The sequence below is a fragment of the Jaculus jaculus genome, chromosome 4, assembly GCF_020740685.1.
Source record: "Jaculus jaculus isolate mJacJac1 chromosome 4, mJacJac1.mat.Y.cur, whole genome shotgun sequence".
NCBI lineage: Eukaryota > Metazoa > Chordata > Mammalia > Rodentia > Dipodidae > Jaculus > Jaculus jaculus.
The window spans coordinates 8,211,176-8,236,445 of record NC_059105.1 but is presented as its reverse complement, the minus strand read 5'-3'; the positions used below and the strand labels follow the sequence as shown (position 1 = coordinate 8,236,445).

General features: G+C 40.3%; 1 protein-coding gene and 1 pseudogene across 12 annotated transcripts in view; both read right to left on the bottom strand.

The window, feature by feature from the left end:
* The window catches only part of Dock10 (dedicator of cytokinesis 10), a 271,205-nt gene that overhangs the window by 23,713 nt on the left and 222,222 nt on the right, over positions 1-25,270 (bottom strand). For 9 of the 12 annotated variants that reach the window (XM_045146779.1, XM_045146780.1, XM_045146772.1 and 6 more), the window contains exons 31-48: positions 23,838-23,882; positions 20,012-20,187; positions 19,771-19,887; positions 18,386-18,497; positions 17,096-17,217; positions 16,885-16,999; positions 16,470-16,536; positions 16,208-16,255; positions 15,548-15,649; positions 13,197-13,321; positions 12,013-12,125; positions 10,013-10,150; positions 9,239-9,421; positions 8,630-8,740; positions 7,200-7,415; positions 4,866-4,923; positions 4,438-4,536; positions 179-285 (exon numbers count right to left, since the gene is read on the bottom strand). In XM_045146779.1, coding sequence (XP_045002714.1) covers positions 179-285; positions 4,438-4,536; positions 4,866-4,923; positions 7,200-7,415; positions 8,630-8,740; positions 9,239-9,421; positions 10,013-10,150; positions 12,013-12,125; positions 13,197-13,321; positions 15,548-15,649; positions 16,208-16,255; positions 16,470-16,536; positions 16,885-16,999; positions 17,096-17,217; positions 18,386-18,497; positions 19,771-19,887; positions 20,012-20,187; positions 23,838-23,882 — 2,054 coding nt within the window. The remainder of the gene's footprint in view (positions 1-178; positions 286-4,437; positions 4,537-4,865; positions 4,924-7,199; positions 7,416-8,629; positions 8,741-9,238; positions 9,422-10,012; positions 10,151-12,012; positions 12,126-13,196; positions 13,322-15,547; positions 15,650-16,207; positions 16,256-16,469; positions 16,537-16,884; positions 17,000-17,095; positions 17,218-18,385; positions 18,498-19,770; positions 19,888-20,011; positions 20,188-23,837; positions 23,883-25,270) is intronic. The other 3 variants (XM_045146782.1, XM_045146783.1, XM_045146777.1) reach the window with 2 other exon arrangements.
* On the bottom strand, positions 16,722-16,834 carry LOC123460424 (annotated as a pseudogene).

The following is a 25,270-nucleotide window of genomic DNA, read 5'->3' as shown; positions in this document are numbered from 1 at the left end:
TATGCTTGGTCAATGGAATTTCATATCTATTAATTTTGGCCTAATTTTAGCCTTAATTTCATTTTTTTTAGTAAAGCCATAATACAGAGTGACTTCACCTGAATGCTGAATCAGCTCACCATCATGGTACAATGCATATTTTTCTAAATTACCCTATGTAGGACAGCTCAAGTCTAACCTCATTATATGGTGTATCTTGCATTCCAGAATCTTCCTTCATTGCTCCTTCTTCTTTAATATTTGGGGTGATGCTCAGAAAAGCTGGCCATCCCATAGAGAACATACCTTCAGAGGATCAAGTAAAACAACATGTTATCATTCCAGCCAATGCTTGTTGGGATTAGATAAGGACTTGGGAGTACCACATGGTTACTGGTGGGAGTACCATGTGGTCACTGGTGGGAGTACCATGTGGTTACTGGTGGGAGTACCATGTGGTCACTGGTGGGAGTACCATGTGGTTACTGGTGGGAGCACCACGTGGTTACTGGTGGGAGTACCACGTGGTTACTGGTGGGAGTACCATGTGGTCACTGGTGGGAGTACCATGTGGTTACTGGTGGGAGTACCATGTGGTCACTGGTGGGAGTACCATGTGGTCACTGGTGGGAGGATCATATGGTTACTGGTGGGAGTACCACGTGGTTACTGGTGGGAGTACCATGTGGTCACTGGTGGGAGTACCATGTGGTTACTGGTGGGAGTACCACATAGTCACTGGTGGGAGCATCATGTGGTTACTGGTGGGAGTACCACGCGGTCACTGATGGGAATACCACGTGGTTACCGGTGGGAGTACCACGTGGTTACTGGTGGGAGTACCACGCAGTCACTGGTGGGAGTACCACATGGTTACCCGTGGGAGTACCACGCGGTCACTGGTGGGAGTACCACGCGGTCACTGGTGGGAGAATCACGTGGTTACTGGCGGGAGTACCACACGGTCACTGGTGGGAGTACCACACAGTTACCGGTGGGAGTACCATGTGGTTACTGGTGGGAGTACCACGCGGTCACTGGTGGGAGTACCATGTGGTTACTGGTGGGAGTACCACGCGGTCACTGGTGGGAGTACCATGTGGTTACTGGTGGGAGTACCACGTGGTCACTGGTGGGAGTACCACACGGTCCCTGGTGGGAGTGTCACATACACATTGTGAACAAGAATTAGATTGTGATGATTGAGAAAATGCTTCCAATTAGCCAGACTTTCCTTTTTATTGTTTTGCATCATTTTCAGGTGGTACTTTTTCCATAATGAGCTAGTTTGAGAATTTGGATGAACATGGGGTTTCTAGGAAGGCATTGTTCCAATGATCACTTGTAAGTGACTTCTTTGGGACTGGTTCCTTTGTCTTGTTACATTGTAGATATTATTACCTTATCTCAAAGGGTGGTAAAAGGGTTCAGTACATTAATATTTGGGGAAACACCAGATATAGTGAGAATATTGTAAAGACAATACTCAATAATAATTTCTATCTACTCTGTATTATACAGAAACCTTCTTAAGTCTTATTACCATGACTACCAAATTTTAAAAGAGGCTTCACTCTACATGTGTACATGGTGCCCAGTCAGTTGTGGGCAGTCTTTCAAGTGACAGATCAGAACTGAGGGTGAAGGATGCGAGTGGTTAGATTCACAGGCCACAGTGATGGACCAGCTCTGACACCATCACTAGTCAACCACGAGCTCAGCAGCAGGTTGTTTCATGTTCCTTGGTTCTTTTGTCCATACACTTCTTATTGGCCATGGAGACATTGCTGCTGCAAGAGGTGGTACTCTCTGTATAGCCAAGGCTCCCGGAGTCACAGCTAGCATTGTTGTGAAATTATTTCACTTGTAATAATCTCCTTTGCTACATAACTAAATGATCACATTTAAAGTCAGGTAGCAACTATAACCTCTAATTGCTGTACTCAACTCCTTTAAGAAATTCTCCTTTTTTTTTGCGTGTGTCTGTATGTGTGTAAGTGCACATGTGTGTGTGTACACATGGAAGCCAGATGTTGATGGTGGTCTTCTTCCTCAGTTACTCTCCATAGTATGGACTGAATCATATTCTCTCACTTGAACACAGAGCTTCCTACTCTCGTTAGCCAGCTTGTTCTAGGGACTCCCGTGTCTCGGACTGCTGAGCGCTGGGATTACAGACCGACCCTCGTGCTATGGTTGGCATTTACGTTGATGCTAAGGGTCTGATTTCCTGTCAAGCTTGGACATCAAATATTTTGCCCACTGAGCCATCTCATCAGGTCCCAGCTTTTTAAGATGTACTGTTTATAGTTAAATACATATTACAATATGTGAGAAGTGAAGGTAAAAGGGAAAGTTATACCATACTTCTTGAAGGATGATGGTCTATTAGTACATCGAGGCAGCTGTGACTTCTGGAGATGTCTATGTTCTCATTGAATTTATTGTCTAAATTCTCATCCAATTCACATTAGGAAAGGGATGGTTTGACTGACTCAGAAGCATAAAAGTATATTAAAGACTATAAAGTTACTGAGCTTCTGATACATGATGCTTGGTGTGAAATGTGCTAATGCATCACAAGTGCTCACCTTTCCTACTTTAATGTTTATAAATGAATACATTCCTTTTTCAACAGGTATGCTGTAGTCCAATATCTTCTTACATAACAGGGGAATTTAATGTGCTTATGAATTAAGGATAAATAGAAATTATTAGTACATAAGTTCCCACAACTTCTCAAATGAACACCTGGACTTTTGCCAGTTTTTCTTCATTTGATTTTAGTTACAGTGTTCTACAGAGCTTGATGGCATCCAGCAGTGATGGGCAGGAAGGCCTGTTAAATAAAGCATCGGGTTTGTGGGGAAGCACACATGAACATGAGGCTATGCACAGGTTATGAGACTAAATAAAAAGAGCTTGAAGGTTAAGGTAGGTCTTCTGATGTCAGATCTGGTCTCTTCCCTGAGGTCACCAAAAGGTGACCTTATTGTATTATAGTTTGCTTTGTTTACTTGGTTCAGTTCCTTCTATGAATAATATGCAGTGATGTTTTTGAAAATTTATTCATATATGAAAGAGCAAGAGATGAATTATGCTTTTGAAATGCTGCAACTAAATCATTTACATTTTGTTTAGAAATTCTGATTTTTAACACTTGATCATGTACTAAATTTTCTACAGTGATGTGCAAGTTAAGACAATGCTATCAAATACACGGCAGTTAAAATATGTTGGGTTTGAACAAACTTTTGAAGAAGAATGAAGAGAAAACATATTATCTATATAGCCACATTTTTTAAAACACAGGATAACTCTAGTCACTTTTACAAAACCATTTTTTTTCCCCATGGTAGGGTCTTACTGTATCCCAGGCTGACCTGGAACTCACTCTGTGGTCCCAGGCTGGACTTGAACTCAAAGTAATCCTCCTACCTCTGCCTCCCGGGTGCTGGGATTAAAGGCATTCACCACCATGACTGGCCCAAAAACATTTTAATTGGACATTAGAAGTGGAATCTTTCAATTAAAGAAAATAAATACTTCTGATTACATGTTGTAAATTATCATAGCTAGTTTATGATCCCATTATTGATTATTACTATTATTATTATTATTATTTTGAGGTTGAGTCTCACTATAGCTCAGGCTGACCTGGAATTCACCATGTAGTTTCAAGGTGGCCTCGAACTCACGGTGATCCTCCTGCCTTTGCCACCCGAGTGCTGGGATTAAAGGCAGGTGCCAGCACTTCCGGCAACATATTATTATTTTTTGAGGTAGGGTCTTGCTCTATCCCAGAGTGACCATGAATTCATTATTTAGTGTCAGTTCAATCACAGTGATCCTCCTACCCTTGCCTCCTGAGAGTTGGGATTAAAAGTATGTGCCACCATGCCTGGCTCATATTATTACTACTACTATTAATTTTTTTGGTGCTATCAGTGATACTTCAGGGTCTTACACCTGCTAGGCAAACACTCTACCACTGATATATACACATGGCCTAAGTTTATGCCTTTAAAAATGTAATAGAATGGACAAATGTTAAAGATCATCCTACATACATATGGCCACTTGATACCTCTTATCTAGAATAAGGTTTTATTACATTCACAACTTAAATAGATTCTTCTTGCATTTTAAAACAATTGATTTCAGAATAAAATCCCAATGGTAGACTGGTATACAGGCAAGTAGCTAAGTATGGCCATAATAATTCATAATCCTAAATTCTTGGTAATATACATTTCTATTTGCTGAGAACTTTTCAGCAAGCTGAGCTTCCTAAATTTTGGATGGGAGTTTTGAAAGGTAGGAGCTTAGCGTTTTTGTACAGTAAGTTCTATAAATATGAGATAGCTTTTTCTCTAAGAACACATTCCTGGAAGCAGAATTGAAGTAGTAACTTGATTTCCTTGAACTAAGGGTGAATAAACACAGTTAATAACTCACTTCCTCCAACCGGACTTGTTAGTAATGGAATGCTATCACTGGGATGGGTTTCCTCCGGGAGCAGGGGTGGTGTGCAAATTGTTTCCATTTTCCAGTAACCTATGGTAGTGCAAGATGAGGTTAGGACATGGCTACATGTATTTGTTAATACAAGCTTATGATACTTAAAAAATGTTAAACAATGAAACATTCTTATATTGAACTCTGAAGGTGACCATTCAGTTAGCCTAAAGCATAAAATGAATATGCTAGTAATATTATAGAGTTAAAATTTAAAGTAGAGCATAGTGAGAACTGTCTTTGAAAGTGAATACTACCTAATAAAACACTAACAGATTAATAAAATTTAAAAAATTATGAATGAATCTTATGCTAGGTTTCAACACGTTCATTTACAGATTCTTTGCCCTTTGACAAGGTCATCTTACCCTTTCTTTTCAGGTATTCTGCGATGAGAGCAGCTATATGGATGTAACACATAGCAGCCTGTAATAAGAGAAAAGAAAGAGTCCAAGGATGAATTTCACACCTGTCATTAGCACAGTCTTCCAAGGGGAGTCAAGATCACTGGCAGAATATGTTATGGAGAATAGTCCTTTGTGATGACAGATTTTAAGCTATGAATCAAATGGACTTTGGAAAAGTTCCACCATTAGGAATAAAATGAATATTTGGGGATAGTTTTTGTTTATTTTCCTTGAATAGTTTTCAGATGGATGAGCTAACCTAACAATTTTCCTCCGGAATCACTTTAATTCATTTATTCCTTAATATTCAATCCAAAATTATTGTTTAGACAAATATATAGGTCTCTTATTTCTGTGTTTAAAAAAGTATTTTTATTTATTTAGTTATCTGAAATCACAGAGAGAGAGGGAAAGAGAGGGAGAGAGGGAGGGAGGGGGGGGGAGAAAGAAAGGGAGAGAATGGGTACACCAGGACTTCCTGCCATTGCAAAGGAAGTCCAAATGCTTGTACCATCTTGTGCATCTGGCTTTATGTGGGTACTAGGGAATCAGACTTTGTTTGTTAGGTTTTGAAGGCAAGCACCTTAACTGCTGAGACATCTCTCCAGCCCATTATTTAACTCTAGTGTCTGAAGGTAAGTTGAAAATAAAAATCACCTATCTTCTAGGATTTTCTACTTCCTATAACGACCCCTACTCAAATTTATATTGCCTTTATAATAGTTTCCTCACCAGTTAGCACCTGATAAAAACATCCTGGCTGGTACAACAGGTAGGTTTCTCCAAAACAGATTATATTGGTGATATTCTATTGTTCTCCAATATCTCCTATAAAGTCTTGCTCACTGCTGAACACATACTAAATCTTGACTTGGTGAAGGTTCCAAATGGCCTCAGATGCTTTTCCTTTTGCTTTTTCATGGAGGGCTCATACCATTTTCAGAGCAACCCCCAGGAGCCAGACTTCCTCATTCTTCTTACCAAGTTGCCACCAACTCAGGCTTCCAGTTTTTGTTCCAGAGACCCTGATTACTAGGAAAGCTTCAGGTTTTAGATGTGTCTAGACAAACCTCTCTCTTCCCTAAAGGCTCATGGTTCTGCAACTTGGACAGAACCACCCCAGTGGCAACTCAGAAGCCTATGGGGAATGAAAAGTGCTGCACATAAACCCACACAGTGTCAAAGCTGGCAGAAAAGTTAGGAATGGATTTACGGTCTTCAAAGTAGTTTTTCTTCACATTGTGCTAAGGTGTGTTGGTTTCTTCCTGGATAGTTCAGATCACTTGATTAAGAACTGATTTCCTTACATGAACTCACTCACCATGTAGCAGGGTTTCCCATTTAAGTCCAATTTCAAGGATGACATTTGAAAACACAGAACATTCATTTATATAATTATTACTTTTTGGACAATCTTAATATTTTCTTCCTTAGTTTATTAGTTTATCATTTAAAAATATTTTTACTTATTTACTTGCAAGTGGAGAGAGAGAAAGAGATAAGAGAGGCAGACAGAAAGAATGGTCATACCAGGGTCTCTAGCTGCTGCAAATGAACTCCAGATGTATGCACCACTTTGTGCATCTGGCTGATGTGGGTACTAGGGAATCAAACCCAGGTCATTAGGCTTTGCATGCAAGCACCTTAATTGCTGAGCCATATCTCCAACCCTTCTTTATTCTTTTGGTCTGCTTGTGTGAGGGCACACGTGTGTGTAGGGGTGCACACACACACACACGTGTGTGTGTATGTGTGAAGACCAGAGGTTGACACTGGGTGTCTTCCTTAATCACTCTCCACATTTTTTCTTTAAGACAGAGTCTCTCCATGAACTTAGGGTTCACTAATTTGGCTAGATTGGCTGGCCAGAGAAGCCCAGGGATCCCCCATCTCTGTCTTTCTACTGCCAGGATTGCAGGTGTGCACCATGACATCTGGAATTATACATGGATGCTGGGGATCTGAACTCAGGTCCTCATGCTTGTGTGGCAAGCACTTACCCAGTGAGCCATCTACCGAGCCCAGCTTCAAGGTTTTGCTATTTAGCCCTGCATTACACTTCATGCAATTGATGCTTTTACTAAGCCTGGCTCTCTCTTACTTGATGTCAACTTCTTGGAGTCAGGTATGTTTGAATCCTACAAGCAATCCTATTGAACATAAAATATACATGGGTCATATATAATAGTGGAAAATTCAGTACTTTTAAAAATGATGCATGCTGTACAGGAAAACCCATTCATCCCAATAAAGAGGTCAAAGGTGGTGATGAATAGAGGCGCCTTTGCCAAGTACCTCAGATAGGTCTCCATTTCTTGCATGAATCTTGGCCATGCTTTCCAGCCACGTCCTCCGTAGCTCAGGCGTGCTTGCGTAGGAGTTTGCCAGGCTGTACTGGAGATCCACCAGCATCTCAGGGTCCTTCTCATGCTCCTTCATCTGAGCCGTGGCCATCAACACTGTCCTTATACGCTTGGTCAGGTCTTTCACCTCTGCTGGGAAATTGCTGTTCTTTGGAAAAGAGAGAGCTTAGGTCATTATCTGTTTAGAGCCCGTTTGTCAATGTGAAGTTATAATATTAATTATATGATGTATATGATATATAATAATTACAATGACATTGCATTCTCTTGTGCCCAATATATTATCCATAATCATGTACAGTCTACATATTGTAATTGTGATTTAATATAATAAAACTTTGGAGTTAAGACTTGCAGTAGACTCTGCTGAACCTTTGAGCCTAATTCTTTCTAGGAACAGCATCCTGGCTGTCCTTTGGATGCTGTCCCCCTTCATTCTGGTTCATGTCATTAGAGTAAGTCTGGCTTCATCCCTAGCTACTATGGGTGGCATATGCCACTAGCCTATTGTTTGATTCTTCTGGCCACAAAGATAGATAATGAAAAAAACAGCAACAACAACAAAGAATTATCTGAGGATCAGATACATTCAGTCCTGATACTTTAATTCACAGTGTTTTATGCAGTGTTTTCCCTCTCATAAAGTGCTAGCATTGTCCTCAGACTCTTGGATAGTGAGTCCACCAGCAGCGCCTCCCTATAGATGAAATAATCACAGGAAAGCTGGCATGGAAAGCAGAGAGGCCAAGCAGAGCAGCAGGGGGAAGGTATCAGAAGCGTTATTGTAATGACTCAAGCTGTGGCGGGCGTTTTGGTTTTTTTGGGATAGGGTTTCACTCTAGTCCAGGCTGACGTGGAATTCATTTTTTATTCTCAAATTTACGATAATAATCCGACCTCTGCCCCCCAAGTGCTAGGATTAAAGGCATGTGCCACCACACCCGGCTTCTTTCTTTGAGGGGGAAGGGGGAATGTTTTTTTTTTTTTAACTCCTCACTTGCCAGTATAATAACCAAAGAAAACTATCTTCCTAATGTGTTATAAGAAAGAAAAGGAATTTGGCCACTAGGGTCAAGATATTTATGAATTAAGGTACTTAGATATTTATGATAAATCTTGTTATGTATTATTCATCCATATGTGTTGGAAATTCCATTTAATATATACTGAAAAGTATAAGAATAGATTATTATCAGTTTAAAGAGGCAAACAACATAAGTGCCCAAAACCTCAGTAAACCAAGTACAGAATTCATAAATTTTTAAAGATTTTGGTGTTGTATGCATAAAGAATCCACCTCAATTTATACCAATTCTTTATAAATGAATCCCATATATATATTTTTTTACTTTCATTTCTTACTTTCATTTGTTTATCTCCATTGGCAAAATTATTAGTAATTGCAAGGGAATGTTGAAACCGAGAGCCTCCAATCCCAGCATCAGCTATTAACTGGCTTACTGCTTTGATTAGCTGTAAGAGAAAAGAAAAATGAACATCCTAGAGAAACACAAGGAATTGCATTTTCAAGAAACTCACTGGCTTCGATTAATTTGTGTGTTTCTCCCAGGAGGTTCAATGAAGGACATATTTATGTATAAAATCTACAGAGGGCCACGTAATTGAAGGACCTGCCTAGAAGTGTAAGAATTTAGGGGAAGATGTAGGACTAATCTTGGGATGCCTTGAAGAAAGATATAGATGCCTGTGGAATGTGGTGGGGTGTGGCCTCAGAGTTAGCCATGGTTGCTGGAGTCGTGTACTGTGTTAGATTCTCGTGCTGGCGGAGGGGAGTTTAGTACAAGTGGAGATACGGGCTCTGCTCATCTACGCTCTTGTGTGATGGGAATCTTCAAGGTGGAGCCTTGAGGGAGACTCAGTGACTGGCTATCTGAGCAAGGATGCTTTAATCAATGCTGAAACAGAACAGAAATTTTAATAATCCCCTCAGTGAAAACTGGAAGCACTTACTTGTAAGTGGGACCGCACAATTGACTTCTGCTTGTTAAATTCAAAGTTCTTCCTCATGAAGAAGTACAGCAATGCTGAGGCTTCTGTCTGTGTAGACCGTGACCTGTGATTACAGCATTTTAGGACTTCATAGCAGAATGATCCACAGAAGTCGGCAGGCCCTTGAAAGAATGCTGAAGGAAACTAGATGAATGGAAGGAGGCGGGGGTGAGCATTGCTTTCTCTTTCCTTTCTGTTTTAAGACTACTATCAGAGATCCTTTTCCAGAAACATTCCCTTTCTCCATTGGCAAGGGGAAGGGGTATACTTTTATTTACCGAAGTCTATATGTTTGGTCTTCTGCTTTTCTTTCAAGAAATGATTTCTAGGAACAATACTCCATGTATTAGTAATTAATGACCACCCAGAGTATACTTGAGTAAGAGCTTTCAAATGCTCCTCTATTCGCCTGACACTGCTAAAATCAGGTGCTACTTACAGGTGTCTTCAGAAGAAGCCACTGTGGAACCTGTGCTGAGGTGGCACTTTTCACTTGAGGTGACCGGATATGGCACCTGGGGGCAGGCGGTTTAGAAACCCTCTATGCTAGTAACACTGAGCCAGCAAACAGCTGGCGACCAGATTATATCATCCCCTTTGGTACCCTGCTCACTTTCAGAACGGGAGTTAGTACTGAGTGACACTGAGAGATGTGCAAAGATGATTGTGTGTTTATTGCTGTCTGCTTATTGCCACCCTTGTCTGCTCTTCTGGTGGCATCCGGAGTGTTCTTACCTTGCACACAAACAGTCTCAAAGAAGCAAACACATGCTTCAGTGCGGTGGCGGACTGGTTGACTTGGAAAAAGAGCATGTACGTATCGAAGACCCTTTTCATCAATGAATTTTGACAGTCAGCTTGTTGGAGCTGTCTCTGGAAGTTTGGCACAGAAGTTAGTGAGGACAAGGGAAAGAACTGCATTCCTTCAAAAGCATCTATTGTAAGCCTACCCTGTTGTAGGGACAATTCTGGATGCTGAAAAAAAAGACCGATCTCTATGTAGCAGTGACTAACAATATACTACAATAAGATGATAAATCGAGGAGGATTATGTAATACAAAGTAATTGCTTTGGCGGTGGATTACTTTGACAAGTGTGGAGGGTGGGGCAGAGAGCTCTGTATTGACTGAACGGAACTGAAGGAACCTGCCTCAGAGAGAATGGGGAGACTGTCCTGGGGGGGGGAGTGAACAGCTGGTAGAAAAGTGTTGCAGTAGAGAAGCTTGTGAATTCAAGGTTGAGAAGAAGAAAGTATTTTGTACATGACCAGTAGGTTAAATCTGAGGAGAAAGGAGGAGGGAGGATAAAAGGAGAAAAAGAAGGAGGAAGAGAAGGAAGAAGAGGAGGAAGAGGAAAAGGAGAAGATATGATGAGATCACAGACAACAGACATGTCCTTTTGACTGTGTGATATTTGAGCCCCATTGCCACTGAGCAATAAAGCATCAAAGTATAGTTTCTGCTCTTTCTACCTCCATGGTGACATTTAATTTGAATGCAGGGTTTTCCTGGATGAATCATGCTATTGGATGGAGAGATTTTATTCAGTAGATTCAATCTCTCTTGGCTCAATCCTTAATGTAGGTGCATTTGATTGAGCTACAAATGCTTTCAACAGCATTACTGAAGTATAGCTCACATGTGATAAATTGCACATAATCCACGTGATTAGTGAGTCTCTCATTGGTATTTACCAAGGATATTATCACCGTGATCAATAAAATGAATATGCCCATTCCTCTCAAAAGCCTTTAGATACATTTTTATATATACATTTTAAAATAACTCCTTATCCCTACCAACCCAGCCAATGACCTACTGTTTCCACAGTTCTCCTTTTATGGACTTTTATATTAATGCAAATGTTCTGTTTTTGCTCTGGCTCCTGATGCTTTGTGCATGTGGAGGCCTGTGTCAGTAGTCTATTTTTACTGCTGAGTAGTATTCCATTGTGTAGACGCACCACAAGTTAAAAAGTCCGCCCACGTGTTGATGTACACTTGGGTTGTTTCCAGTGTTTCTGTTATTAAAAATACATCTGTATGCATACTTTTGGGCAAAGCTTTGTGTATACAACTGCCTTCATTACTCCTAGGTCAGGATCTAGTGTAGGTATGACTGGTCTCATGATGTGTGGATGATCAATTTTTAATGAAATTGACACACTGTTTTCCAAAATGGCTAATTCATCTTGCATTCTTATCCTCAGAAAATGAAAATTCCAGCTTCTGCATATTCTTGTCAAGATTTGGTCTGGACAGTACTTTTGGCACTTAACAATTTTAATAGGATGCAATTATATTGCCTCTTCAAAGACTCATGTGACAAACGCATAAAAGATGTTCAGAATTAGTAAATTTGTCTTTTAAAAATCTAGTTGTCAGTTTAATATGCAGCCAAAATCTGTCTCTTTTGTACTGGATAAACGTGGTGCCCCTTTCTCACTGAACCCCAGTGTACCTGACAGCAAAGCTGGAGATGCCAGGGAGACAGGCAGGTTCTTACTTGACAGTAGTGAACCACAGAGGTGTGTGTGTGCCAAGCCGGCATCCGTCAGCTTGTGATAAAATCTGCACTGCAGCTTTAACATGTTTCCCACTGGATGTGTAAGTTGATTTATGTGTGGTTAACTGATTTCAGAAATTGTCTTAAAACCAGGTTCTTGACTTCACATGTTTCATTTCCCCTACCTTCTATTCTAATTAGTTTTCAGAAAACGCTATGAGAATATTTACCTGGTGGACGTGAGTGAAGAGGGAGAGCAGCTCTAGAATGGTGAGGCAGACCTCTGTGGCTGTATTGGCCTCGGTGTCTACATGCTGTACAATGTCTATTTCATTGGAGTTGCCTATAAAATATAAAATGAAACAATGCATAAATATGTAAGCAAATTATTTGGACCCAATAAGGAATTTTCTTCTATCACAATACATCCAGTGTTTACTGGTGTTTTGATTAATGATTTACTAAATCAAGGTGCTTTTGCTTGATGCATTTTATTTATTTATTTTTTTTGTTGGTTGAATTAAAAAGAAGACACCAGATAGAATCTTAGGCTTGTGTGCCCTTTGTATATGTCAGCTGTAGGGCTTCTATTATTTCATAGTTCTTTCCCACTAATTCAAACCATCGACAGGCCCACATGTCTTCTGTAATCAGGCTATTTAAGATTAGGCTTCTGGACTAGTAAGAGTAAGCGTATGGTCTCAGTGGACAGTCTGCACAGATAGCATCCTCTGAAGAGCACAAAGCATCTAAGTAGGTGAGGGCAGCAGAGCTTCAAACAAGTAACTCTGGGTCACATCTCATAGTCTGCCAATACTCGAATGCCGCACAAAGCCAGGTTCTATTTCCCTGTTCCCAAGCTGAAGAGTGTAGATCTCTGGACTCAAGAAGTCATGGTGCCAGGCATGGTGGCACACGCCCTTAATCCCAGCACTTGGGAGGTGGAGGTAGGAGGATCATCGTGAGTTCAAGGCCACCCTGAGACTACATAGTGGGTTCCAGGTCAGCCTGGGCTAGAGTGAGACTCTACCTTGAAAAACAAAAAGCAAATCAATCAAACAAACAAAAGTCATGGTTACTGTTTCTGAGACATGAAAAATTTTATCTTCTTCCCTCAGAATCAGTAGCAGCAACCTGCTTCATAGAGGGCTCTGCAGCCCTCCCAACACCGAGTCTCCAGGGAAACTACCCTGAGTGCTTTTCTCTCCCCTCAATCCTCACAAGGGCACTCCATTCTTCTTAACCATCCCCTGGTGGTTCTTTCCTCCAGGAAACATTCCAGGGCCTGCAGTGAACCTTCACACAGCTGCTCACTAGTGCAATGTCCCACACGGCTCTCACATGTCGCGGCGCGTTTGCTGTCCCACACCCACTCGAGCACACCACCCGCTCTTGTTGGTCCTGGTTTACTCACTGGTCATGCTGTTGTCCAACATCTGTAAAAGCTTGGGGTTGGAGAGTGCATTTTTGCCTCGAATTATTGGTAAGGTTTGAGATCTGTGCTGCTTGTGTCCTTCATGACCAGAAGCTGGGTGCATCCTGGAATTGAGGTGACCACTGTGGTTAGTGTTGTTTGCAGGTGGGCTAGCTGGCACTCACTCAAAAATCCACATATAGCCAATAGAAAAATCATCTGCACTAGATCATTTACCAAAAATATTGATTATAAGCAACATGCTGAAAGAGACTTAAACATTGTTGATGAATTTGACTTAAGCCAAATAGCATTCATAAAGTGCAATATGTAAATCATCAGATACTCAAAATTAAATGGGTGATAATTCATCGTTACTTCATGGAATCACAGGAGCTCATGAATGTTGAGTTAGCTATTGGCTTGCCGTGCAGGAAGGACATTGAAAGCATGATATGATAAAACTCAGATACATGAAAATGTTTTCAAAGAGGCAAAATGTAAAATCCAGACTGAACAACCTTGTTTTCCTCTAATTTTGTGTTCAGAAATCTCTGTGATTTATCATTTTGTCTGAGTCTTGCCCATTGGGGTGATGACATTGGACAGTATGGGGGAGGTAGGTATGTGAGGGCCCACCTTGATTTTGGGTGCTCACCTGGAAGAACAAAGGTAATGGCTTTCAGTGCCACTCAGAGCTCTGTGGCACCTTGAATTGGCCAAGCCAGCTAGTGTTTGGAATCAGGAGTGCTTGCTGTTTGTAACTTTGTCATTTGTCCAAGGAAGAGACTGATCATTTTGTGGAGATTAGTTATTATAATAAATCACTCATAAAACCTCTTCGTGAGGGAGGCTGGTAATAAGAGATCCTTTTAAGAGTTAAACCTCAGCAAGGCTCTTGTCATGTTTCTTAAGGCTTTGTGGCTCTGGTTAAATCAAGTCTGTGTGGGATGAGGTCAAGGAGAGCTGACTTCGGCGTTCATTAGCCCAGGACATCTGGATTGCTCCTGAAGCTACAGGAGCAAAAGTTCTGGGTGGTACGGCTTGGACCTTTGGGGCTATAATCCCCTCCCCCTGAATTTGATTTTACTTTGGTCTGGACGGAACTCAGGGGGAAAAGCCCCTGGTTTCTAGGAGACAAGGAGCAGCAGGGGCAGGACCTGTTCAGCACGTCAGGAGGAGCCTGAAGCCTAGGCCACCACGCACAACAGAGCTGCGAGCTCCCATGTCCGTGACGCACTGAAAGCAATTCTCCATGGCCTTCTGTTCCATCAGCTTGTACAGCACACCCACTATTATACCTTTAAATTTACGTGCTCACTGGAGGGCAATTTGCATGGGTCCCTATGGATGGAGGCAAAATGTATTCCATGATTTATTGACTATATACCACTTCCATATTTCTTCTGAAGCTCTTTTCTAAACTATTCATATTATATATTATTCCTAGGCCTCTGGGAAGAATAAATCAAACTGAGGAAAATTTGAGCAAACACTTGTTATGTATTATACCCAGAGGAGCTTGGAGGTGGAATTTCAGGGCCAGTGTTTCCCATGGGTAGGCTATTAAAGGACTGTGCAGGTCTTGTACGCTAACCATCAAATGAGTAGGGAACCTAAAGGGGCCTTTTCCATTCTTCCTCATTACCTTTGACCCATTACTACATAATTTCAATTTCAAGAACATTGATAAAATATTTTAGTACTGAACAGAATAGATACACAAACGTCAAATTTACTTTGTTGTCACGTCAGTAAGAATAAACAAGGACATTTACTTTGGAATATTCTGCATCTTTTAGTTTCAATTCAATTGAAATATCCATTAATATTCATTCTCTGCAAAGGCACTGCATACAAATCAGGTAACTAACTGCACACAAATCAGGTACAGTCCTTAGTTTTTGGTTTTATAAGCTAGTTGGCCTGCTGGAAAAGTATTGAAGAAGTTTCTTCAGATAAAGACTTAGCATTACTTGAGGGCTGGAGAGAGGGCTTAGTGGTTAACAGCTTGCCTGTGAAGCCTAAGGACCCCGGTTCGAGGCTCGATTCCCCAGGACCCGTGCTACCCAGATGCACAAGGGGGCGCACGCATCTGGAGTTCGATTGCAGTGGCTGGAGGCCCTGGCGCACCCATTCTCTCTCTCTCTATCTGCCTCTTTCTCTGTCTGTCACTCTCAAATAAATAAATAAAAATAAAGAAAAAATTTTAAAAAAGACTTAGCGCTACTTGAAATGTGCATTTGTTTTGGCATATGTGCATGTGTGAGGGTTGAAACACCCTCACATATGCATGCACACAAATATACAAACCATAAATAATTTTAAATAATAAGCAAAGGTGACATTACCACTGTGACAGGAGGCCTGACCCCTGACAGGAGGGATTAGAACCTTTGAGTGTCCCATTGTTCTGGGTGGACTGCACAAATTTAAATGCAGCAGCAATTTTTCTGCGAAAAGATAAGTTTAGATCACAGCTCAGCATTTATACTTTAGTTATAAAAGTAGATTGACAAGTGACACAGCAATTACTGAACAATGAAATATTTCATATGTTGTGACTTAAAGAAAAGTAAGATTTCAGTTTCTCTTGGGAACAGGAAATTGGGTCCTTTGGATGTTATTGTGTCTGTGAGAAATGATGCCAGTTTGAAGTGATTCCAGATTAGTTTAATTTTAGTTTGAGGAAAGCATTCTCTTAAATAAGTATGTTCCCAGTTATGTCTATGTAATGATGGTAAATTAGTTAAGAAGGTACATGAAATATGTTTCCTCTTTAAAATGTATGTTTTTGTGCTTTTCTTCTAGAGAAAATAAATTTATTTCCAATCTTTCCTGAATGTTGAGTAATCTTCAAACTTGTATGTGTAATGTGAAGACAACCTAACAATCTTTGCTTACATTTTATGTTTTCAAATTCCTATTTATAAGTATAAGCTGATGTCTTAATATATGTCACAACTGATGTTAAAAGTTCACATTAGCCTTTCAGAATTTAAAATATTTACCTTATTATGTTACGTTTTCCCAGGTATCTGAAATTTTGAAGACAAACACTGGAAAATGGAAAAACAGTCACATTTTAATTATTCATGCTTTTTAATTTGTATACATCATGATTCAAGTATATGGAAAGAAAATAATTACATTTTCTTTAAAGATTCCATGTACTACTGGTGTATAATTTACTCCAGGCTACATGGAATGTGAGACAGCGAGATATTTTGCAAGTTCCAGAAGGTATGTTATTATGTCACCCTTAAAACTTACTCCAAGATACTGAAGAAATCGGACACCTCAGGACTGGGTGCTCTCTGCCAGTAGGCGATCAGAGTCTCTAGAAGGAAATGCCACACAGCATGAGGCTCTTTGAAATCAAATGGTTTTCCTTCCTTTTCTCCCTCCCTCTCTTTCTTTCTTTTTATTTTGACGGGTAAAGAAACTTTTAATGAGGATTCGAGGGGCAAGAGGAAGAAGGTGCTGGAGACGGTGAGCACTTGGCCCTAGTCATCCTACGTGTACAAAAATATGGAACGCTTCACGAATTTGCATGTCATCCTTGCGCAGGGGCCATGCGGATCTTCTCTGTACCGTGCCAATATTAGTGTATGTGCTGGTCTCTCTTTCTTTCCCACCCTCCCTCCATCATTTTCTTTTCAATTTAATTTGAAAGAGCGCTGCTTACCATCTGAAATTGTTTTCATAATGTGAAGAAAGCACATAAGAAGACTCCTGGTCTCTGCTTGGTCTAATTTGTCAAATCGAAGAGTTGACCCAATCAAAGATAAAGGCCTTGGGATCTTGAAATTAGAGGGTGAACAACGAGTAAGCGTGGGGATGTCTGTCTTGTCACTATGGTGATGAGTGTGCCCAGCAGGGAGGGAGGGAGGCTGTACCTTTTCACAGTTGTCTGTCTTTTCGCTGCTCTTGTCATTGCTGCTTGGATTGGAGTCGAGGCTGGCTAAGGATGCTCTGGAATCAGCATGGTTTACTGTAGAAACAGCTATTGATGAAAAGGCTGAAAACACAAGCCACAGCACACGAACAGTGATGAGATGGATGGTACAAACAAAAGCCCCAGTGATGAAACAGGCGGTCACTGAGGCGGATCTGGTGCTGTGAAATCTTCTGAGGCTGGCATTAAAACTACGCCACAACATATTGAATGTGTGTGGACATACAGACAGGTGTGCGTACATAGGCACTACGTGCATATACATGTGAAAGCCAGGGGACAACCTCTGGTGTCTTCCTTCAGGAAAGTTATCGACCTACTTTGAGACATGGTCTCTAACTGGCTTGGAGCTTTCCAAGTACGCGAGACTAGCTGATCAGCAAGGCCCCGGGTTCACTTGGCTCTGCTTCCCCAGTTCTGGGATTGTGTGTGTGCCACATTTGACTTTTTAACTGTGGGTTCTGGGGATCAAACTCAGGTCCTTATCCCTACATGGCAAACAGTTTCCTGACTGAGCCATTTCCCCAGCCTCTTGTGAAATATTTTATACTTCACTCTCGTGGTCATTATGGATCTAGAAACATTTAAATCATTATAAGTAGAAATAAACAAAATAAAGTTTTTTCTTTTTTTTTTTTTTTTCTTGCTCTAGTCCAGGCTGACCTGGAATTCATTCCTTAGTCTCAGGCTGGCCTCGAACTCACAGCAATCCTCCTACGCCTGCCTCCCGAGTGCTGGGATTAAAGGCGTGTGCCTTCATACCTGGTTTGTTCTTTAGATTTCTTAAAGTGCCATAAAAATATCTTATTTTAAAATGCTTTAGTAAAAGCTCATAAAGGTAATTTGGAGGAAGGAATGTTTAACTTTAGACAGTTTATGAGAAATAAAAATGACATTTCCAAAAGAGTTCTTTAAATAATCTTTGAAATTGAAGAGCTATTGTAGTTTAAAAGCTTGTGTATAACAAAAAGTTAGACTACTTCCGGAATGCAGTAATTTGATAACATCTGAACAAACTGCTCCTTAAGCCAAGTAAAAAGGAACACTTAGAAGTGGAAGTCACTGGATGGCTTTCAAAGTAATATGTTAAAAGACTCTTTGGTTATATAATGTAGTGCACTTTGCCAGATACATTATGCATATGAATTATGAATTGGGTAAGAAGCACAGTGATGTACAATGTAAACATAGATGAATGTTAACCATGAGTGTTCTCAGAAGGTCTGAGTACCTGCGATGGAATTTAAAACATCTTTGGAAAATGACGTGTCCACGGAAGTGGCGTGCTTCATGGATGTCTGGGTTGGAAACCCTCCATTGGTGCTGAGGTCATCTCGAGAACCCTGCATTCAAAGAGGACAAGGGATCAGCCACAACCAGGGTGTTTCAACATTATAGTCTAGCGAAGATTCTCTGCCTAAGCAGACAGGGAATTTGAACATTATTCAAAATATATTCAAAACCCGTAGTTTTACTCACAGTTTGATTTTCTTATGTGATTTAAAAAAATTAGGTCATAGAAACAGTTTTCCAGATACAGACATAAACAATAACTGATAGAACCATGGATTATATCACAGAATGTCTCTAATATCATGTGTAACCTTACATATTGCCATTACAGTTAAATTTAAAAAATCTCATCATGTGAAAGGCTTTACAATAAATACGTTTTCAAAAATATTTTTTGTCATTTTTATTTATTTGAGAGTGACAGAGAGAGAGGGAAAGAAAGAGATAGAGAGGGAATGGGCGCGCCAGGGCCTCCAGCCACTGCAAACGAACTCCAGACGTGTGTGCCCCCTTGTGCATCTGGCTAATGTGGGTCCTGGGGAATTGAGCCTTGAACTGGGGTCCTTAGGCTTCACAGGCAAGCGCTTAACCGCTAAGCCAAGCCATCTCTCCAGCCCATACTTTTTTTTTTTTTTGGTTTTTCAAGGTAGGGTCTCACTCTGGTTCAGGCTGACCTGGAATTAACTCTGTAGTCTCAGGGTAGCCTTGAACTCATGGTGATCCTCCTACCTCTGCCTCCTAAGTGCTGGGATTAAAGGCGTGCGCCACCACGTCCGGCCAGCCCATACTTTTTAATCATGTAACTTAATCCTAAGGATCCTGTTACACAGGCACTTTACTCCACCTTACAGATAAGGCAATGGAGGTCTGGCAAGGTTGGAAAGAGTAGCTGCAGCTGAGATTTGAACAAGGTTTCCCACCAAAATGTTTCCCTAAGGAATGGCCCTGACTCTCTCCTCCTGTTACTGGATCATGTAGTGTGGGCCAGAGACCCCAGGCTGGAAGTGAAGAAGGCTTATGAATAGAGGTTTAGGCTACAAATAAGGCACTTGACTTCAGAGGGTGCAAGGATGATGAGGACCTGGCAGGGACGACGTGCACCTGAGCATCAGGCCATAAAGGTGACCTGTAAGCAGTGAAGAATTTGCTGGTGAGTCCTGATGAGTTGCACCTCTCAGGTGGAAGTGACCCACTTTGGACATGGCATTGAGTATACCTGGCAGAAAGTGTTGCTTAATCCCCAGTCCCGATAAAGGGAGAGAGGAATGGTTATCCAGGACTTAAGTGCAAACAAGAGACATTTAAAAGGTTACGTAAGCATACCTGATTCGATGTATTGACAGTAAAAGGATATAGGTCCTTCAGGTATATCCTGGGCATGTTGTCCAGGAGCATGCCATACAGGGGCATGTAAAGGCTTGCTATCCGGGCCTGCTTCCTCTAAGTGAGAAGGGAGCCAAGAGAAAGCATTCACGTGAGAATCAATGGGCTCATGGCTCTTACATGCATTTAATGCAGAGCCATTAAACGGTGTTTGGGGAGGAGGGAAATGAAGGCCACTTACAGGTTCTCTGTATCGATCATCGAATGAATGCTTAGCCATTAGATTTTTTAGGACTGCTAACGCTAAGTGCCTGATATCTTGGTCTTCCTGCAGGGCAAAGCCAACTTCTCGGAGCAGAAGTCCGATTAAGAAGTGTTTGCGGCAAAATTCATTTGTGATGGAATATTCAGGCATATCTTTGAGAAGAAAGAGGTCATTATTGGAAACCAGATAATAACTTTATAATTGCCGAACTTAAATCAGATAGTACTACAACCACTCCCCACCCCGACACCCACTAGCAGGAAGGATTCTCCAGTATAATCTTTGCTACAGAAATGTGGTGTCTTGTGACCTTAGAGGTGTTCATTAAGATGAGGGAATGTTCTACCTCAAAACAAAACAAAACACAAAAAAAAATCATGAGTGCAAATACAAACTAACACACCATGCCAATGTCACAGTCCATGAAATGTTCTATTGTTAGCCCTGCAGAAATTGAAATTGAAACAAATACATATTTTTGGTCTACAGGAGTCAGGAAAGGTTGCAGGAAGGGCAATGCTGAGATGCACCTTGGAGATAAAAATGCTTGACAGAGCGGATGAGGGCATTGAAAGTATGGAGGAGGAGGGAAAGGGGACAGAACTCTGATGGCACAAATTCTGAAGGCTTAAGGGTGTGGAGAGCAGAGATGAGTACATGGGCGAAAGGTCAGGGTGAGGAGTGAGGCTTGGTAGAAGGGTTGATGGTGGCGAAGCCTAAGCACAGCTTCCTCCAGGGCCCTTGGGCCCCTCTGTCTCTCGCGTTTCTATAGAAAAGTTACGACACTAATGATTTATAGAGGGGTGGCCTGATTAGATACTTTCTTGACTATAAAGGGAGTAGCCAGATGTAAACTAATTAGTGGGGACATGCGGGGTGTGAGATGCCTTTCAAAGAGAAGAGACGAGAGGAGAGACACCCTTTGGGCTGGAGTTGAAGGAACTGAGGATGGGGAACAAAATCTGGACAAGAAGATTGAAGGATGTGGAGCACAGAGAGTTAAGCCAACGTGGACTGAATGATGTGCGGGAGCAGGGAAAGAGGAAAGCCAACATGGACTGAATGATGTGCGGGAGCAGGGAAAGAGGAAAGCCAGCATGGCCTGTAAAATCCGAGCCTGAGCTATGGAGAAGACATGCTGAAATTTCTGTAAAAGCTGACTCATTTGAGGCTGTCCAATGCACTTGATGAGTGTGACTGCTCTTCACTGGGCTAGCACCTATAAGGAACATCAGGGAAAATTTCCTGGAGGAGTCTCAGTGCTTTTATAACTATGATCCCTGAAGTCTAGGAAGTAAAAGCAAAATAAGCAAGTAAAACCACATCAAAATAAAAAAAAAGGTTCTGGACCACGAAGCTAACAATTTAAAGAAAAAAAAAAGACAAATTAATCTAAGATTATATGGAAATACTTTCAAAACATACATGGTATAAGGGGTCTGCATTTGAAACATAAGGAACCAGCAGAAGTTGAAACAAAACAAAAAAAGCAAAATTCAAATAATTACATTTAAATATGTGCCCAGGATTTAAATAGGTATTTTTTTCCTAAGGAAGAAATAAAAATGTGCAATAGGAATATTTAAAAGCAAGTCCTTGACATAAATAATAATTGGGCGGTGAAAATATAGCCACAAATGACTGTTATCATCTGGTAGATGGCAGCAAGTGTTAGAGAGGTCATGGGGAAACGGGGCTCTTGTGTACTGCTGGTGGCCTATTGAGGTATTAGTATAAAGGGCCCTCAAATAACTCAAACCAGAACTATTGCATTATTGAATAAGCCAGTATCTGTGTATGTATCTAAAGGAATTAAAACCAGTATCCTTTTTATTCTCTTATTTTATAACTGAGAACAGAGCATAAAATAGTTGTATTACCATGGTATAATGTAGTGGGGTTTTTTTGAAAGAAGTACATACTTTATTACTGGTAGCTCACAGCACTATGAATGTTATTATTTTCTATAAGGACTATTAAGTAAACTTCAAAAAAACCCAGAATACTTTTTAGAAATTAAGATGAATTAATGTCTAACAGAATGAAAGTGGATCCTAGTGTAAATCTTTTATTTATGTATTCATTTATGAGGAAGAGAGAGATTAAGAGACAGATGAGGGGAAGGGAGAGAGAGTAGAGCAGTGTTTTGATGAGTGCAAACGCTACACAGGTTTATCTTAGGCTATCTCCTTTAACATTCATCATGCCTTATGAGGAAAACTTTCGAAATCATTTTTCCAGCTTTTTTGAAACATACAGTGCACTGATATTATCTATAGTCAGCCTATGACAAAACCCTCTTTTTCTTACAGAGCTGTAACTCAATATCCATTGATAAGCCTTTCCACATCCCTCTCCCCTTACTCTCCCAGCCTTTAGTAACCACTTTTCTACATCCAACTTCTACGAATCAATGTCTTCAGATCACATACATAAGAGAGATCATGAGGCCCTTGTTTTTCTTTCTCTGCCTAGTTTATCACATTCATCACAATGATCTCTAGTTCTATCCATCTTGCTGCAAATGTAGGGTTTAATTTATTTAAGTGTCCAAACAGCACTTCATTGTGTACATTACCACATTTTATTTCCCCATTAATATATTAACACTTAGTTTTTTCCACTTCTTGGCTCTTATGAATAGTTTTGTAATGAATACAGAAGCCCTTCTATCTCCTTGACATGATTTCATTTCCTTTGCTTATATGCCAAGTGGTGGGATGGCTAGAGCACATGGCAGTTCTGGTTATATTTTTTTCTGAGGAGCCTCCGCACTGTTTGAATTTTAGCTGTACTAATTTACATTCCCACTAACAGTGTGCAAGGGTTCTCTTTCTCCATACACTCTTGTCAGCATCTGCTGTGTCTAGTCTTTTTAAAATATAAAATCAAAATCTTTAGGAAATATTTGCACCCCCCCATGTTCCTTAGAATTCTGTTCACAAAACATAAAAATAACCTAGATGTCCATTAACAGATGGCTGTATAAAGAAAATGCAACACAGTATTATTTAATAGTACAAAGAAGGAACACTCTGCCATTTGCAACAATATGGATGAAGCTAGACATTATGCAAAGTAAAAATGAAAATACAAATACTTCATGACTACTCTTACATGTGGATTCTAAAAAGGCTGAGCTCATAGAAGCAGAGGGTGCAAAAACAGGCACTGGGTGCCAGGGGGATAAACAAAATGGGGCAGTTTTGTTGAAAGGGTACAAAATTTTAGTTATGAGATGAATAAATTATAGAGATCAAGTATAAAGAATTGAATTATAATTAATAATAATATTATTGCATAGTGTCATACAACGATAGTTGTTTTGTAATCTTTATTTATTTGAGAGGGATAAAGAAGCAGATAGAGAACAACAGAGAGAAAGAATGGGGACGTCAGGGCCTCCAGCCACTGCAAGCGAATTCCAGGTGCATGTACCACCTTGTACAATTGCCATACGTGGGTTCTGGGGAATCAAACCTGGGTTCTTTGGCTTTGCAGGCAAGCTCCTCAATCACTAAGCCATCTCTCCAGCCCCAAAGATAGTTTTAATCAACAAACAGATATTATATATAGCTGTGAGTTTTATTTATAATACATAAAGAAAATTTCAGATGATTTAGGAAATTCAATAAAGAATTTACCACTGGAAAATGAATATAAAATAATTAAATTTAAGTTATCATTAAATTATCAGTGACAATAGAAAGGTTAGAAAATTTGTTACAGTGTCTACTCTAATCAATAGTATAATACTGTGGTTATGATGCTTGTGTAGGTAATATAAAATATTGTTATTTACCTGATGCATGTAATTCTTGAATTGATTCTGAAGGTGTCAGGGGATCTAGAATTAATGTGAACAAAAAAACACCTCAGGTATGTACATACACAGTCACATACATATATTTATTACCCACTTTAAAACACAAAAATTAACTACTTTAATTTAAAAAAATATTATTTATTTATTTGAGAGAAAGAGAAAGGCAGATAGCAAAAGAGAGAGAGAGAGAGAGAGAGAGAGAGAGAGAGAGAGAGAATGGGCACACTAGCCATTGCAAAACACACACATGCACATACACTCACACACACACATACATTCCATAGCAGGTAGATGTTTTATACAAAATAAGATTTTCAAATAGAAGACTAAGAATTAAAATAATTCTGCTCATAAAATTCTTTCTTAGGGAAACAAACAACCTATGGTATTCTCAAAAATTGGCAATATTGAATGGACTGAGAATTTGAAATTTGCTTTAATTCTACAGTAAAAAAAAAAGGAGGGATGGATAGATGGCTTAGCAGTTAAGGCATTTGCCTGCAAAGCCAAATGACTGAGGTTTGCTTCTGCAGGATCCACATAAAGTCAGATGCACAAGTGATACATGTGTCTGCAATTTGCTTGCTACTCATAGCCTCAAACCTATGAAGAGATCATTAGGCCTTTTTCTGCTCTATTGATTAAGAATGAACAATTGATGGGCTGGAGAGATGGCTTAGCGGTTAAGCACTTGCCTGTAAAGCCTAAGAACCCTGGTTCGATGCTCAGTTCCCCAGGACCCATGTTAGCCAGATGCACAAAGGGGCATAGGCATTTGGAGTCCATTTGCAGTGGCTGGAGGCCCTGGAGTGCCCATTTTCTCTCTTTTCTCCCTATCTGCCTCTTTCTCTGTCTGTCACTATCAAATAAATAAGTAAAAATAAACAAAAAAATTAAAAAAAAGAATGAACAATTGCATTAAAATGCATAAATAAGGGTTTCATTAAAGAGAAATCTAATAAGGCTTTAGACCTAGTAACTGTAAATCAAGGAATTTTAATCAAAATTCCTTCTGTCTTTTATCTTATTAGCATAACCAGCTTAATTGACCAATATTTACTTGGCACTAACTTGAAAAGAAAAGCATATTATTTTCATGAAACATGGGTACATATATGTACATACATACAGAGTTTTTTCATTTTTTTAATTAATTTTTTGTTTATTTTTATTTATTTATTTGAGAGTGACAGACAGAGAGAAAGAGGCAGAGAGAGAGGGAGAAAATGGGTGCGCCAGGGCCACCAGCCTCTGCAAACGAACTTCAGATGCGTGCGCCCCCTTGTGCATCTGGCTAACGTGGGTCCTGGGGAACCGAGCCTCGAACCGGGGTCCTTAGGCTTCACAGGCAAGCACTTAACCGCTAAGCCGTCTCTCCAGCCCCACACAGGGAAATTTTTAATGTACAC